We start from the raw sequence: 17,663 nt of genomic DNA on the forward strand, positions 1-17,663 counted from the left end.
TGTTCTCTGCACGGAGCGCCCGGCTGTTATACAGCCGGGCACTCCGAGCGGAGGATGCAGAAGACTAGCAGGGTGTCCCCACTTGTCTTCTGCATCCAGCTGTTCTCTGCCTGGACCGCTCTGTTCTTCATATCCAGCCTGTCATCAAGAAGCGGGATACAGCTAAAACAATAGTATCAGCTGTATCCCGCTGTGAACTCCTGATAAGGCTCATCGTTGTCTTTCAGCACGCTGAAAGACAACTATGAGCGACGGCTTAACGAAAAATGCACAATTTTAGTACATTTACACACAACGATTATCGCTCAAAAGACGGCTTTTGAGCAAATTTTGAGCGATAATCGTTGTTTCTAAGTGGGCCTTAATTCACATAGCCATGTATTTAGTTCATGTGCAGCCCGGGTCTACAGTGGAGTAGACTCGGATAACATATGGACCTATAATAGCCAATAAGGCTATTCAGACGTGTTTTTTCACACGGACCTAAGATCCATGTAAGAAATCAAGGCATGCCCTGTTTTTGTCTGTTTTCCCAGATGAGAATATCTCGTGCTGTATTGTTTCTGTACCCATTCAGCACAAAAAAAAAACATGCCACGCTCCATCAGATGCCGTGTTTATGGGGGTGTTCTCCTTTAAAAGCATTGCTCCTAGAAGAGACTACAAATGCAGTAAAGTTTAATATCCTGCTGTTCCAGATTGTTTACTCATTAGCTTACAATGGCTTTTGTTGATATAAGAGAATCATAGTTTTTTTTAATGACTGAAGTTAAGATAACTTTCTGCCACAAATTATGACAAACAAGTTAAAATCTGCAACAACTGTGTTTGGGGACCCATAAAGTCCGACAGAATCTGCGCTAAAAAAGCCATACAGACTCCTGTGCATGAGTCCAAAGGCTGGCTAAAGTCATGGGATCAAACTTGTATGATTTTAGAAGGATTGACTAACAAGTTAGAATATTACCCAGGTAGAATATCAGGTAGTCTTATTAACCCCTTAGTGACCAGGCTTTTTTGCTTTTTTCCATTTTTGTTTTTTCCTACTCCCTTTTAAAAAATCGTAGCTCCTTTATTTATCCATCGAAGTCGCTGTATGAGGGCTTGTTTTTGCGGGACAAGTTGTATTTTTCAATGGCACTATTTATTGTATCATATAATGTACTGAAAAACGTTTTAAAATTCTTAGCGGAGAGAAATGGAAAAAAACCCGACATTCCACCATCTTTCGGTGCGTCCTGTTTCTACGATGCACAAACTGCAACAAAAACGACCTGATATTTTTATTCTATGGGTCAGTACGATTACTACGATAACAAACTTATATAGTATTGTTTTTGCTGTAGTACTTGTATTTTTTTTTTTAAGATATTACATTTTTTTCAATTATTTTCTGCGGTCATTTTGTGCGCGCGATAACTTTTTTATTTTTCGTCGACGTAGTTGAGCAAGGGCTCATTTTTTGCGGGATGTCCTGTAGTTTCCGATAGTATCAATTTGGAATACATACGACTTGTTGATCGCTTTTTATTGCGTTTTTTCTGGGAGACAGGGTAACTAAAAAAATGCATTTCTGGCGTTCTTTATTTTTTTTTTCGGACGACGTTCACCGTGCAGAAAAAATAATGCACTACTTTGATAGATCGGACTTTTACGGACGCGGCGATATCAAATACATATTTTTATTTTATGATTTAGATTTTTTAATAATAGATATGGCAAAAGGGGGGTGATTTTAACTTTTATAACTTTTTTTTTTTTTACAATTTAAAAAACTTTATTGATTTTTTTTTTACTTTACTTTGAAGTCCCCCTGGGGGACTTTAACATGCGATGCTTTGATCGCTCCTGCAGTATGACGTAATGCTATAGCATTACGTCATACTGCTTTTTTACAGGCAGTCTATGAAGCCACCCTGTGTGGATGGCTTGATAGGCAGTCTGCTAAGGCAGCCCTGGGGCCATTCATTAGGCCCCCGGCTGCCATGACACCTACGGGACCCCCAAACAGCGTTCGGGGGATTTAAATGCCGCTGTCAGAATTGACAGCGGCATTTAGCCGAGCGCGGCTATTGCCCGCGGGTGTCAGCTGTAATAAACAGCTGGAGCCCGTGCTGCATGGAGGGAGATAGCGCCGCTACCTCCCTCCATACACGTCCTGCAGCTGCAGGACGTAAAAACACTATGGCCCGGTAGTTTAGGGGTTAAAGCTATGGCCATACCAAATGATAGAAGAAAAACCATGGCAGAAAGGTGCAAATAGAGGGCACCAAGTAATATTACTCCCCCAATCTAACTACAGCTATTATTCCGGAAACATGAGTTAGCTTATACATATATAGATAGACAGATAGGTCGCCTGCAGACGGCCGGGTCGGATCTCTCAGTGGGACCTGACCAAGCCCCTGCAGGGACCAGTGTGGCAATCACCTCTCCCGCGGCTCCGGATTTTTTGATGTGCCAGCGGCCGGCCAGCCGGCGCATGCGCAGAGCGGAGCCGGTGGCCGGGGAGTGACAGAGCCCGCACAGAAATAGAGCATGACGCAATTTGTTTTCTGTGCATGATTTCACGCGGACAAATCACGGCGGGCTGCCTAGGATTGCATTTTCGAACGCAATCCTATGGCAGCTTCCACGGGCGGAAATTCTGCGGGAAATCCCACCGCAGAATTTACGCCTGTGTGCAGGGGACCATAGATAGATATACAGATATATGTGTGTGTATATATATATATATATATATATATATATATATAATGTATGTATATGTGTGTATATATATATATATATATTCTATTAGTTCTGTAAATTAACCACGTAACATGATTATTACATACATTTTTATAAGAAAAAGTGCATTTTCAAGTGTCTTATGGTGCCTTTAACATTCATTATGGATGAAGATAAAATATCATTTAAACCTATTTGTGCTCGTTTATCAACAGTGCAGCAATAAACAAATTGTTTGGCATTAGAAAGAAATCTGACTGCTTTCTTTCAAACCTTTTGCCGCACTTGTCCATGGTATTGCAGCTCAAGCCTGTTCACGTCAAAGAAGTTGAGCAGCAATACCACCAACCCATGTACAAGTGTGTGCTGTTTCTGGAAGAAAGAAGTCATGTTCTTTTAATCCCTGAAGAGGTCTTCAAGCAAGCAGAAGCCATTTGTGAGATTCCAGCACCTGCCAGACGGATGTCAGCTGCTCCTTCCAATGGCTGCATTCGGTTGCTAAATGACCAGACATTTCATCTCCTCCTGCTGTGGTTCCCTTTTCCGTCCGCAGCCCCTAACCCCTGTTCTGACTGTATATTGCCATTGGACTGTACCTGAACATGATTTTGAGTCCTTGAGGCCTATTACAAAGGCATCTTGGCCCTCCACAGTGTGCTGGCAGCTGTAAGTATCTTCCCCAGCCTAAGTATCTTGCAGCCAATCAGGAGCTAGGGGCATGACAGGGGCGTTCCTCTATCTAAGGCCTGTCAAGCCCCTAGCTTCTGGTGGCGTCAAGATACAACAGTACCGGCCCTGTTACAGGTTTTGCATTGAGGCTCAGGAGCTTCAAGTTACGCCTCTCGTCCTGCCCAAATGCTGTGCATGCGCTGTGCAACCACGGAATGGTGGTGCATGCACAGAAGTGTCAGTTGAGTGTGCCTACAACAGGGCTATAGAATCTGCGCTGTGCAAGTTCATGCTAGGACTCAGCAAAGTTATTAAACCACCAAAAGAATGAATAAATGAACACATGAATGCAGAGGTGGAAGGGAGGAAATGGAATAATCGTATTTGCAGTTATGCAAAATTAACAACAAAATTATTGCAGAAAAACTCAAACAAAGTTACTTAAATACAAAGTATAATTTATTAAAACAATGTAATTGTGTGGCTTGTTTTCTGTGGTTGTATGCACACTATGCCTTCTTTTAGCATGGCTTAGGCCACTCTCACGCGTGCGTTCAGATATACGCTGCTCCAAACTGCAGCATTTTACCACGATTTTGAGCTGCGTTATTGAATGCACAGTACAGCCTTTGACAGAGCCTTTTAACGCACCCCATCATTGTGATGGGGGATGAGGTGCGTTAAAAAAAAAAAAACGTAGAAAAAAAGAACGAGCAACACTCGAAAATCGCAGCGTTAGAAATGCCGCTATGAAGCACAGATCTACAAGGCACCATTGAAGTCAATGGGATCGTTGTATGGCGATTTTTACCATAAACGTGGTAAAAAGCAGACAGTATGAAAGCGCCCTTACTGTTTCTCACTGTGTTTCAGAATAATAATAATCACCTTTATTTCTATAGTGCATGCATATTGCACAGTGCTTTACATCACTTGGTATTGTGCTCTGTCCCCTTTGGGGCTCACAATCTAAGTTCACCTATCGGAGTGTAGGTATCTGGAATACCCAGAGGAAACCAATGTAAACACGGGGAGAAAATACAAACTCCCTGCAGATGTTGTCCTTGGTGGGATTTGAACCCAGGACCTGAGCGGTACAAAGCAATATAATCTATACGCATAGGAAGCTCTGAAAGTTTTTTTAGTGTGGGCACCATAGACATTTAAAGCATATCAGTAGGTAGAAGTCAGATTAACTTAACCCTACCTGTCAGAAAACAGGGATCCAGCCTCCCCTATCAGCAGAAAGAAGGCTGTACATTACAGTGAACAAGACATGAAACCAACTGAAGACACTCAATTATTCTTGTATCCCCCGTAGACTATTGCCGCATTCAAACTATGGTGCTGGAGGAGAATGCTACGGATACCTTGGACTGCCATGACAATGAACAAGGTAGTGTTAGATCGCGTCAAACGGGAAATATCACTAGAGGGCAAAATTGTCAAACAGCGACTATTTTTTGGGCCAAGTAATGGACGCTAACTCACTGGAAACAGTACTGATGCTCAGCAAAGTCAATGGAAAGAGAAGATCAGGACGACAAAGAACAGGATGGCTAGATACAATCAAGGCCACCACCAACATGTCAATCGCGGAACTGAAAGAAGCTGTGAAAGACAGAAATGCGTGGAGAACATTGATCCATAAAGTGACCAAAGGTCAGATGCGACTGGATGGATAATCATCATAGACTATTAAAGAGAGTGATAACATGAGCAGCAACCTCCTCATTGCAAACAGGGAAACAGGCCATTGGATGTACTGTTTATCAAGGCTCATATCTGAAGCCCCCCGTAATGTGCAAAATTGACCACTATTATTTTACTGTACTAGTAGCCACTAGAGCAATCATATACTGATGTTTATAAATAGTTTTTGATAGTTTGATGAAATGTTTAAATAATTAAAACTCTGACTGAATGAAACAAGCTGACATGTAAACAATATGCAGAGGAACCTCACTGAGATGATCACCCAAAAATGGTCTTCTAGAGGAATGGTCCTCTCAAAGAAGATAGCCAGTGCTATGAAATCTGTCACAGGAAATCTGGTCCAGATAAAGGCATAATCTTTTGCAGTGGTTTCTCTGTAGTTCATTTTGAATTTAGATTGAGGACCAAGAACCTATTATGGTTCTCGTGGTTTCTTAAGTAGACGCAACACCGCATTCACCATCTCGGCCAATCCTTCTCCAGTGTATGCACTGCATCCTTGTATTTCCCAAGCTCTATCGTCATAATTTTCTATTTTGAGAATTTTTACAAGTTCCTTGGTGGACAGGGCCTCAGGTATGTCCTGCTTGTTGGCCAAAATCAGGAATGGAACTCCAGCCATATTTTCATTGTTCAATATCGTCAGCAGCTCTGCCGTAGCATCCTGTATCCTGAATTTATTACTACTGTCTACCACAAAGATGAGGACATCTGTATCTTCCAGGTACTCTTTCCAATTCGATCGTAGTTTGTCTTGGCCTCCCACATCCCAGACTGTTACAAAAACATTCTTGGCGATTTCTAGGGATTCCACATTAAATCCAACGGTTGGAAAGGTCTCTACTGTCTGATTCATTTTAAGTTTATAAAGAATTGTTGATTTTCCAGAAAAGTCAAGACCCAACATAACCACCCGGGACTGCTTCTTGTGCACAGGTTTAGAATTTTGTGCTCCCATGATGATTTTCTGAAAAATTAAGAAAAAAGTTAATAGAATGAGCTAGATGAAAATAATAACGTGTCCTATAATATACGACATATATAACACATGTATGTAGTCCATGAATGCAAGGCGACCTCTTTTCATATGCCCTATTAAGGCAAAAGGACATAATCAGAGAAGAGGGTTATCTGCTTGTGATCCTCTCCATTAGCAAAGTGGAGAGTTGCTAACAAAGAGCAAGAGCGAGCATTGCCCTTAGCGAGTACTTGCCCGCTTGAGACAAAAGGTTCGGGTGCAGGCGCGGGGGAGCGGTGAGTAGTGGCATTCAGCAGGGGGGAGCGGGGGGGAGAGAGGGAGAGAGAGATCTCCCCTCCGTTCCTCCCCGCTCTCCCCCGCAGCTCCCTGCCCGCCGCCGGCACCTGAACCTTTTGTCTCGAGCGGGCAGGTACTCGCTAAGGGCAATGCTCGCTCGAGCAATTGCCCTTAGCGAGTATACTCGCTCATCACTACCATCCATGTATTACATGGACAGCCATTTGAATGACCAGCATGTAATAATTCATTTTTACTTTGCAATAGCCACTACGTGGAAAATGTATGTCCAGTATCCCTGATGACAGGGATTGGAGGAGCGGCAGAGAAAAACAACTGTAGGCAATATACCCCCTCTTATTCCTGTCCTGGGGGAGAATTTTTTCCCAGAATGGAGAGTTACTTTAAAGCGATTGTCCCACATCTAGCAGGTTTACTACATGAAGCAGACAGCTTCGTACATTGTGCAGTAGCCCATTTATTTCAATAGGATTTAGCTTGCAATACCCATCTGTGACACTGCATATTGTACGGAGCTGTCTGCTTCCTGCAGCAAAACAGCTAAAAGTGGGACAACCCCTTTAAGGTCAGTTTCCATTGTATTTCACAAATGCCATACAGATCTGCATCACTTTATGCTTAAGTTGTTAGTATTTCCCTCTAGTTAAAGTGCATGAGATCAGTATAAATGATAGATATTGATTTCCTACCTGGAGATTCCAGCAAAAAATGGGGAATTTGAAAAATCATTAACAATAAAGACGATTCCAGAAAATTGAATTTGCAATGCATGGCGTTGCAATATAGGGCCCTACATGTTGAACTTACCATAAAGATTTGCCTCAGCACAGTATACTTGTCAAAGTCACATATGTGACCTACAACTTCACCAAAAAGGAGATAAGTGAGGTGCTTGTATACTATGTTGTATGGTCGCACACACAAGCAATTCCATCACACTATCGTGCCGCCAGTTGTGTTCCCAGGGGACTTGAGATAACTGTGCGGCCCAATAATATAACTGGAAGTCTAGGAGAACTAGCCCCATCTTACCGCGACCTACAGTACACAAAAGACACAATAATACTGTGCGACACTGCAATTCTTTTAATAGTTAACTTTGTAATATTGGATCGACTGTCTAAGTGGGTATTCACATCTTGTTTTTACTTTATGTTCGGCATATATACAGGAAAAGCTATTGATGCACATGCTAAATTAATCCATTGGCTCCCATACACCTAACATATGCAAAAGCAGGGGCATAACTATAGGGGGATGCAGTTGCACGCGGGCCCAGTAGCCTTAGGGGGCCCATAAGGCCTCTCTTCTCCATATAGGGGGCCCAGTACTGTGAATAAAGCATTATAGGTGGGGGCCCTGTTACAGGTTGTGCAGTGGGGCCCAGGAGCTTCAAATTACGCCTCTGTGCTGTTTTGAATTGGCATAGAGTTAAGAAAAAAGTATAAGAAAGCATAGTCTGCAGTTTTGTTTGTAGTCTGTAACCATGGGGACACATGGTTCTGCAAAGTAGCTGTACGCAAAAAATTATATTTTTAATAAATACTACAGCATTTTCAAATATGCATTTTTTAAATTTTAGATGCATTTGAGCAATGTAAATGGTTGCAAAGGTGGACAATAGTAATTATGAACTATAAGCTCAAAGGGTTAATTACGTCTGAGTCAGGTACATGCAAATCCTTTGTAAGCAGAGTGGGATGGTGACAATTTTCTTTATCAGTTGGGAATATGTTCAAGTGTTGCCTGTTACTTCCTAGCACTTCTAGGCGCTGATAATGAAGCGTGTATGACTCATGGCAGCAGTAGAATCGTGCACACCTGTAGAAAGGTGAAGGCTATGATCAGAGGCGTAACTTGAAGCTCCCGGGCCCCGATGCAAAACTTGTAACAGGGTCCCCAACTATAATGCTTTATTCATAGTACTGGGTTCCCTATATGGAGAAGAGAGGCCTTATGGGCCCCCTAAGGCTCCTGGGCCCGGGTGCAACTGCATCCCCTGCACCCTCTATAGTTACGCCCCTGGCTATGATCCAGGCATTATGTGTATCTCGATGGGCTTATACTAGGCTGTAAAACAGACTGAAGCTTTCAACTAAATAATATTTAACTTTCTTATATAGCACTTGACTGTGACAGAGTGATAACGTGTTAACTCGCTTTGCCCATGCTACTAATGGTAGTTGCCATATTTGATATCAGCAGTGTAAACTGCAATATAAGGTTTTCTTTATTTGTTCTTTGCCCTCTATACTACTATAGCACGTCCCGACACTATCCAGGTCTTTATGATACACTGAAGGTTGATAGCACAGTTTGTGGCATGAGTGTCTTTCTCACCATCCACCTCTTACTGATCTATCGAATCATATTCTGTAATCCAACAGTTTTGTTTCTCATTCATTTGACCTGTCTTATATTTGTTGCCTTGTCTTCCAGTCGTGACCCTGTCAAGATGCTTTTCTGTGATTCACAGTAGTGTTCCCTCTCCTGTTCCTGAGGGCACAGAGGCAAATATTACTGAAAACATTATTTTGGTTCTCGGCTGCCTCTACCAGTGCCACCTTATTTTGGGCACTTGCCTGAGGCCCCACAAGCATAGGGGCCCCATACTAATCTATGTATGTTAACAGCTCAATGCACCTTGTATCATATATGATAATGTTGTGTGTCGGGATATGAATTAGGCTTCAATCTGTCCCTGCCATGTGTGAAGACTTTCATTTTGTCACATTTTATTTGTCATAGTGGCCCTAGCACACCGCTTTGCCCGGGGGCCCATAATGCTGTTAAGACGGCACTGGCCTCTACTCAAGCCTGGTTTTACCTCTGACAAGTTCTGGTGCATCACTTAGTTGTTCTATTAACTCTCAAATAACATGTAACCAGTATAATCTCTCCATGGGTTTCATATCCTGTTTGTATCTGTTCAGCTGTATTGTGATCGCTAATCACAGTTTTGGCCCTTTTACACAGAACGATAATTGTTATTTGATAATACGTTCGTTGTTCAGTTTGTGCAGACATAAAAGCCTAATGACGATCACCTTGCGTAAACAGGCAGTTGTTCATCTATGAATGACTGCCTGTTTACTGTGAATGGAGGCGGAGGGCTGGAAGCGATCTTGGCCCACTCCGCCTCCATTCAATGAGAGATCCTCGCTCCTGTGTGAAAGCACGGGAGTGATTATCGCTGGGACAACTTTTGGGCACCCGACAATCGTCCCGTGTAAAAGGACCTTTTGGTATTCATAAAAACATTACATACAAGTTAGAAAACCAATATTTAAATGTTCTTAGAGGAAATTTTAAGTAAATAGGGGGTAGTTTTCTAGGACCCTCCTTTATCAGCTAACGTGGAGTGGGAATAATAAGAGCTCTTCTTGCTCTGGATGACCCAGCACATTGATACATTACAGAGACAGCCTATTGGAACTGTGTAAAGCTTAAAGAAGGTTTCCAAGACTTAAAAAAAAACTACAGGTTTAAAATGGTGAAAAATACATACAAAATTGATAGTCACATACTCCAGCGGCTCCCCGTCCAGTGCTGGAACCCCATATCTCCACAGCTCTGAACCTGGCAGAAATCAATGGGCAGTCATGTGCTCTACATTGTGCATGTGACCCATTAGCTAATCACAGGCTTCGGTGGCCATGGAAGCATCACACCTGAAGTTTTGTGATTAACCAAGCGGTCATGTGCACAATGTATGTCACATGACTAAACAATGGCTTCTTCCAGGTTCCAAGCTGTGGGGACTGGGGCTCCAGCACTGGACTAGGAGCTACTGGAGTAGGGGAGTATCCATTCTTTCTTTATTTTTTACCATTTTAAGCCTGTAAGAAAAAATTAAGTCCCAGAAAACCCCTTTAAAATGTAGATGGTTCTCATTTAAATCAATTGGCTGTCTCTGTAACGTAAGGATGTGCTAAGTTATCAAGTGCAAGAATTGCTCTTATTACTTGCCCTCCATTTAATTTCCCTGTGGCAGCGCTGCAAAAAATTCAAAAACATGTGGCAGGGCCGCCGCAGATTACAGAAGATCTCTGGAGACCCCGGCTACAGGACTCTCTGTCATCCATTTGGACTATCCTAACAGAAAAGATTATCAAGAGAGGCCAACCGCCTTGAAAAAAGATGAGAAAAAATACAAATAGTCTCATTATTCCTTTAAGGACTAAGCACAGTAAATTTACGGCTTGGCCTTGGGCCTTAATCCCGGACGATAGCAAAAATACGGCAATCAAGCAGGAGCAGGTCAGGTCCTTGGCTGTAAGTGACAGCCTAGTACCCGATGAAGTCAGAAGAGTTTTTTAATCACTTGAGTGCTATGTAGTGACGGGAGAAAGCGAAAGTTACTTCCGCTAATCAACCCAGAGGTCATGTGACCGACTGACCCTAGGCAAAGACCCAAATCAGCTCTATTTCCTCCTGTGACTGGAGCTCCTAATGGATGCCCCAGCTACAGTGGAAAAGTATGAAGAAATTTTTTTTAAAAAAGACAATGTGAATGATACCCAGAGGTTTTATATGAAGTCATAGTGGTCATAGATGTTAAAAAAAATAGTTACAAAAATAAGTAAAGAAAAATTACACAATAAAATAAAAATATACATAAAAAAATAACCCACCGCCGACACCAACCAAAAATGTCCGAAACAAAATAAGGAACCCATTCCTATACTTTATTTTAGCGTAAATATATTAATAAAAAAAATAAACAACTTCTATTTTTAAAAAAAAGTTGTTTTTACGCATAATAAAAATGAAAAACAGAAAAAAGTCAGTGAAAAGAGATATAAAAAATAGCTCTATCTGTCACGGGGCAAAAAATGCAGTAAAACCACCACATGGGAAAGCCTTTTGATGGTTTTATACTATTGCAGTGAGTTTTTTTTTCTTTTAGAACATCAGTTACAGTTCCACAATGACAAATCATTCATCACAACTTCACGCACTACAGCAGAGGCCACAATGTTCTAACAGGTCAGACTACACTATGATTATAGTGAGGTTACTTGCATGTTACAATTATCACTGGACAGAACTGAAATTAATTAGACCGTACAAAAATCTATATTGTTTCTTCCCTTGTTTTCAAAAATTTGAATATAAAAAAGTTACATGAATCATTCAAGTAAAAGTTTTGAGGCTTTTACAAGGTATACAACAAGCATCATCCTAGAACTCCGGACATTACTGGTTGGAGTTTCACATTAAACAGCATCGATCCCTTGAATGACAACTATAAAAAATAACACAAGAGCCCATAGATATACTATATAGATAATAGCTTACGGTAATTCCAGCGCCTGACCGTTTCCTGTTAAAGGAGAAACATCTTGCATCTTCTCATTATTCCTTTTCTTCTGACTTCAGGACAGAGAGATTTCATCACAAAGCAGAAGTTGTCTAACTGTAGGATAAGGCAGTTTAACTCCACTCCGGAACTGCAGTCTCCTCCTCATCAAATAATGTGTTAGTGACTCTATGATTTGCATATTGTGTCACGGCATGAAAGACTCATGTGTCAGACTTCTCCAAACAGGTTTTTCATATGAAATAACAATGACTTAGAAAACTGAACAGTCTCTGGGTTAGAGGTAATAGGAATGTCCCTGCTTTGTTAGTCAGTAGCGGTAGCTATATGGCCGTCGTCAACCGCTTTATGTTATGGTTTCATCGAAATTGTATTTCCCACACATTTCTTAAAACCAATTATAGGTATGTCCATGGTTAAGAAAAAGGAGCAGACTTGGTTTACGAGTATATGGCCATTTTCTTTTGTTATATTCACAATTATTAACTTGTTAAAGGGGGTTATGGCTGTTTTAAGACCCATTTACACGTAACGATTATCGCTCAAAATTTATTAAGACGACCGAAAATGAGCAATTATTGTTACACGTAAACGCGGACATCGTACACTTTTCGTTTGATCGGTGATTTTAAGGTGAACTTAAAATCCAACGTTTAGCTACTGGAGATAAAGCAAACACATTTATCTCTCAGTAGACCGCAGGCAGAGTCGGCAGATAACATTGTAATCTGCTCGTTCATGCTCATGAAGCCTGTTTAAACTGCAACATTCTCATTAAGAATCGTGCAGTTCACATTACTAAGTGAAACACTGAACGATCAGTGTTTAAATTGCACAAGCCGGTGCTAGTTTTTATGCCGTCTGAAACTGAACGATGAGCGATAACCTCACGATTCTCATTTGCTGTTCAGTTGTTTGCTTGCTTTTATGGGGAGGGCACTATTATTTTGGTCGATTATTATTATGGACATAAAAGGAGAATTACTTTGGGGGGGCACACATGGGGCACTATTACATTTGTCAGGAACAAGACGGGATTATTTGGAGGCCTATAATAAAGTATTTTTACATTGGGGGCAGGAGCACACAGAGGGCACTATTATATGAGCCAAAAATGGGTATTGTTCCTTTCAGGAGGAACAAAGGGAGGTTATTACTATGGGGGTAGGGGCTATAAAAATGGCCGGCTTGCCATTGCAGGAAAGGAACACTGACCAATAAGCATATTCACCACCAGACTGACGGAAATGCTTATTGGTCATTATCACTGACACAATGCCCAGAGTGTACAAAATGTACCCTACGTATGTTGACCCAGAATACAGAAAGTGACGCATGGAGCAGGAGAGGTAAGTCAATTTTTTTCTGATCTCAGTTCAAAATTTTTGGCTCTGGGATTTGTATTAATTTGGTGCCCAATCTGGGGGCATTATTAGGCTAAGTTCGCTTGCCACAGCAAATACACTGATTTCTGTGGACAAGATGGATGCACATATAGTCTTTTCTTGTCTCTTATGTCTGTGTTCAGTCTTATGTCTGTGTTTGTTTTTCTTTTTTTTTTTCAAAGTCCAGAAAAGCGTTATCTACTAATACTTTGCAAATACACATGTCAAACCAAATTTTTTTGTGCATGGTACGGCAGTCAATGAAGAATATATGAACAGTGAATACAAATATAAAGCCTAGATTTGATATACATATATATATATATATATATATACATATATATATATACACATTTTTTTATTTTATATGAAAGATGTAACCACATCATGCATCATTTTGCGAAAGAGTAACTATTAGACAGTAGTGATGTGCGCACATTGAAATAATCAGGTTGGGAGTGATCGACCTGATTTTCCAAAAATAATTGGGCATTGGAAAGACTCGATTTCCATTAAAGTCAATGCAGTAAAAATCAGGTTCATTCAAAAGGTCACTAATGCAGCAAAATGACACCAAATTGCGTGGTATTACAGTCACACATCTGGGGAACACTGTGCTCATGGCAAAAACAGTTACACTGGTGTGGGGTCATTCCACTAATCACTCATCACTGGTCACTGGGAGGATAGAGGTGTCACTAAAAACAAAAAAGACCCACAGGGTCTGCTAAACCAAAAATTACACATAGTAACACAACCCATGGTGTATAGAACAGATGGGGGACAAGGGAAGGGGGGAGGCAAATAAGGAGGTTTGGAGAGTCCCTAGACATATCTACCTCTTAACCTAAGGTGGAGTATGAATATTATAGGCCGTACACGACTTGATTTATGCAACTTCTAAATCTCTGTGAGATTTGAATTTGCACCCATGGTTGCCAAATGGCACAAAACCCGGAAAAGGAGATTTTTTTCATCGGCTCTCATCTCATGAGGGTGTTCAGGGTTTCCACCCATGTAGCCCTAGAGGGAGCAGTCGTGGTGTGCCACAATCTGGGAATGATCTGTCTAGATGCCAAGACAAAGAATCATAACAGAACCTTTTTTGTTTTAGAGATGGATCCGAAGAACATCAACCACAAGTGAGATTACAGAGGAACATAATATCTATCCAAAGACTGGCTACCAAAGGACACTCCTACCATATGTGAATCATATTGCTTACCTCAGCAGAGCACCTCCAACATAGGGGAAAAACTGATTATACATTTTATATAGTTTTTCTAATGTTCTGCACCACCTGGTTAACATCCTAAAGCCTACATGCTACTGCTAACTTGTGTGATAGGAAAAAGGCCTTTTGCCAAAGTTCCATTGAAAAGCTTCCACCTATATCCCCCTCCTAAACATCTACATAACCCGGGCAGGTAAGGTATGGTGCTTTTTTAACAATGAATTTAATTTTTCAAAAGAAAATGTATGCAAGGTGAAGAGAAGACCCAAACATGGGCCTCCTCCAAGGGAAAAAATTACAACTCTAGCTTTTTCTTGACCACAAATTGTGCCAAGTTAACAGCAGGTATGGTGCTTTTTTACAATAAATTTAATTTTTATAAAGAAAAATTATACCAGGTGATTTCCCAAACATGGGCCTCCTCGAAAAGCTAACATTACAATTATAGCTGTTTCCTGTGTTTTTTAAGTATTTTTGTTTTGGGGAGGACTACCAGGTTCCTCACATGGCCCAGGCAAGGTATTATTTTCTAGGTGAAGGGCTGTCATGAGGTTAGCCCCATTGTCACACATGACCTTGCCTGGCTTCAGCTTGTGTGGGGTTAGCCTGCAGAGCCATCAACAGCTCTATGGCAGTATGGCTGCACTTAACTAGACAAATGAGATTTAGCAAAGCATGACACAGTTTCCTGAGTGTTTGGAGGCCAGGTTTTGTGAGATACTGATATCATTGTCAATGTAGAGGGTATTGAAGGGTGGCAGGAGGAGGTTGATGGAGGGGAGTGAAGAGGGAACAGACACGGATGAATGTCCTGCAAGTCTTGGGGGTACCATGAAACAAAGGCTACTTTTGTGGCTTCATCCTCACCTCCAGGACATTGATCTAGTGTGCTGTTAAGGCTATGTAATGCCCATGCTTGCTGGACCATGTATCCATGGTCAGGTGCACCTTGCCACTAACAGTGTTCTGTAGCGCCAGGGACACATTATCACTCACATGGCAGTGCAGGGCAAGGATAGCTTTTAGGCAAAGAAATGGTGGTTGGATATCTAATACTGTGGGTTAGCATGGAGCATTACTCTGAGAAGGCATCTGTGTCCACTAGCTTGAAGGGCAGCATTTCTATCATCAGCAGGTGTGCAGTGCTTGTATTCGGGCTGTGTGCTTGCGGGTGATTGGGGTGATACATGTTTTTTACGCTTCCATAGCTGAGATATGTAGGTCTGGCTGCTGACCTAGGACATGCTGGAATTTGTCGTAGGTAGCAATGTTATGGAAGGTGGTGCTGATGGTGCTGGCTCCATGTCTGCTGTTTCCCACTCCTGGCTCTGAAGCCTGCAGCCTCATAGTCAGTATGGAGGAGAGGCATAAATTGGTCCTGCTACTGCCTCTAGACAAAACTACCTCTTTGTGCTCAGAGGATACTGCATGAACAGGGAGGAAGATGGAAGAAGAGGCAGCTACATCAGCAGAAGAGAGAGCAGGACGGGGCTGACTTTTTGCCCTCTGTCCCAGGTGGACTCTCCATGGTAACAGGTGGACGTTCATGTGGCTGTTATGCTGATGTGAGCCACAGGAGCTGGCACCTCTGTTTCTACATCCCCCTTTATAGACATTGCATGTGGAGAGCTGATTGCACTGACCCACTCTCATCGTACTCTTTGGAGGAAAAAAATGGTTGGGTATCACTACATACACATACAATGTCTTGGTCTTCTCCTTCTGGTTGTTTGGAGTGCCCTGTTGAAATTCTTGACACTGAATGATCAAACAGCTCCTGATACTGATCCATGTGGACCGCTTCGGAGGGTGCGGTTTTTGTTTTTTTTTGGCATGGGGTGAAGTACAGGGGGAATGCTCATGGCCAACTGGTGCAACACTGACTGCTGTGTGCCTGGGGTTAAGATGAAGAGGAAGTGGTGGTAGTTGACACATGCTGTGTCATCCAATCTACGACCTGTTCTGCGTCCAGCAGATATAACGCATGGATAGAAACACTTCTAAGGAACGGCAGCCGACATAGTTCGTCTCATGCAGAACGTGGAGCTGTTGCATCAGTGGGAGTCGCTTGAGGCGCCAACTTCGTCTGTCCTCTATTACCATCACAACTACTGACACGTTCACTACCCCTTGTTTTCTTCATGTTTTCGTTTTTCTATGTTTAGTCTGTTTTTTATTAACAGTTATTCTTTGGCAATCCAGCTACAGAAAATACGATGAGTAGAATTGTTCTTAAAGCATACAAGTCTTATTAGTGCTATTTAGAGTATTCACATTAAGTGAGAATCACACTTGCGCACAAAGTTAAGGTAGCATCATAGGAGCAGGACATACGACACAACAGTCAGGTCATGGACTACAGAGCAACCATAGTGGCACCTGTGAGTCGTAGGAATATTTGGTGTGGTATAAATATGTGTGGTACAGGATATGTCATGGATGATGCTTAGGTCCGGGGACGTATTCCAAGGGCAAGTACATTGTCAAAATGTTGGTGAGTCTCCTGAGCCTGTAAAGTATTTTGCCATAGTGACATATCTTACATAGTGATAGAGAGCAACAGCTAGTTGGAGCTACCCTGCAACACATTACTATGAAGAAGCTGTAAGAGTGCCAGACCAGGGGTACTCATCCACTTCATCCACAGCTTAAGATATATCCCCCTTTCCAATAGTAAAAGGCGACTGACCTTCTCTTTGAATTCCCAAAGCAAAGGAGGGTTTTCGTCAAGCCAGTGTTGAGCTATCAACTTACGTGCTACATATACGTGCTATGTGTTATGTGGTGGTGGCAAAATCCATAGAGGAGTTTAGGAGGGGACTTGATGTCTTTCTAGAGGGGAAGGATATACAGGATATAAATCTTAGGTTAATTGTTAATCCGGGTATACAGGCAGGTAGGAACTATTAGGGGTTGATCCAGGGAACAGTCTGATTGCCATTAGGGAGTCGGGAAGGAATTTTTCCCCGAAAGGGCTAATTGGCTCCTGCCTCTTGGGGTTTTTCGCCTTTCTCTGGATCAACAAGGAGATTGAAACAGGCTGAACTAGATGGACATTGTCTTCATTCGGCCTAACACACTATGTTACTATGTATATAAGAGTCTAGCTGCCGCAGTCTGCTTCACTACCACCACGGGGAGGTGACTCGCATACCCAAGTACAGTTAGTCCCCGACTTGCGAACAGGTTCCGTTCCGGGAGCCCGTTCGCAAGTCCGTTTTGTTCGCAAGTCGAACAAATGGTTGTATGGAGGGGATCGCGGGTGGATCCCGCTCCATACAACGTCGGGTGCCGGCTGTTCTTACAGCGGGCACCCGGCGGCAGCAGTTC

At 42.1% G+C, this 17,663-nt stretch overlaps 1 protein-coding gene across 1 annotated transcript; it reads right to left on the reverse strand.

Moving 5' to 3' along the window:
- Window positions 1-3,755: 3,755 nt before the first annotated feature.
- On the reverse strand, window positions 3,756-11,849 carry ARL11 (ADP ribosylation factor like GTPase 11). Its single transcript, XM_066583796.1, has 2 exons — window positions 11,693-11,849; window positions 3,756-6,082 (listed from the first exon to the last, which is right to left on the reverse strand). The coding sequence occupies exon 2, from the start codon at window positions 6,071-6,073 to the stop codon at window positions 5,531-5,533; it is 543 nt and encodes a 180-aa protein (XP_066439893.1). The 5' UTR covers window positions 6,074-6,082; window positions 11,693-11,849; the 3' UTR covers window positions 3,756-5,530.
- Between the last annotated feature and the right edge of the window lie 5,814 nt (window positions 11,850-17,663).

This window comes from Eleutherodactylus coqui, chromosome 1 (assembly GCF_035609145.1).
Source record: "Eleutherodactylus coqui strain aEleCoq1 chromosome 1, aEleCoq1.hap1, whole genome shotgun sequence".
Classification (NCBI taxonomy): domain Eukaryota; kingdom Metazoa; phylum Chordata; class Amphibia; order Anura; family Eleutherodactylidae; genus Eleutherodactylus; species Eleutherodactylus coqui.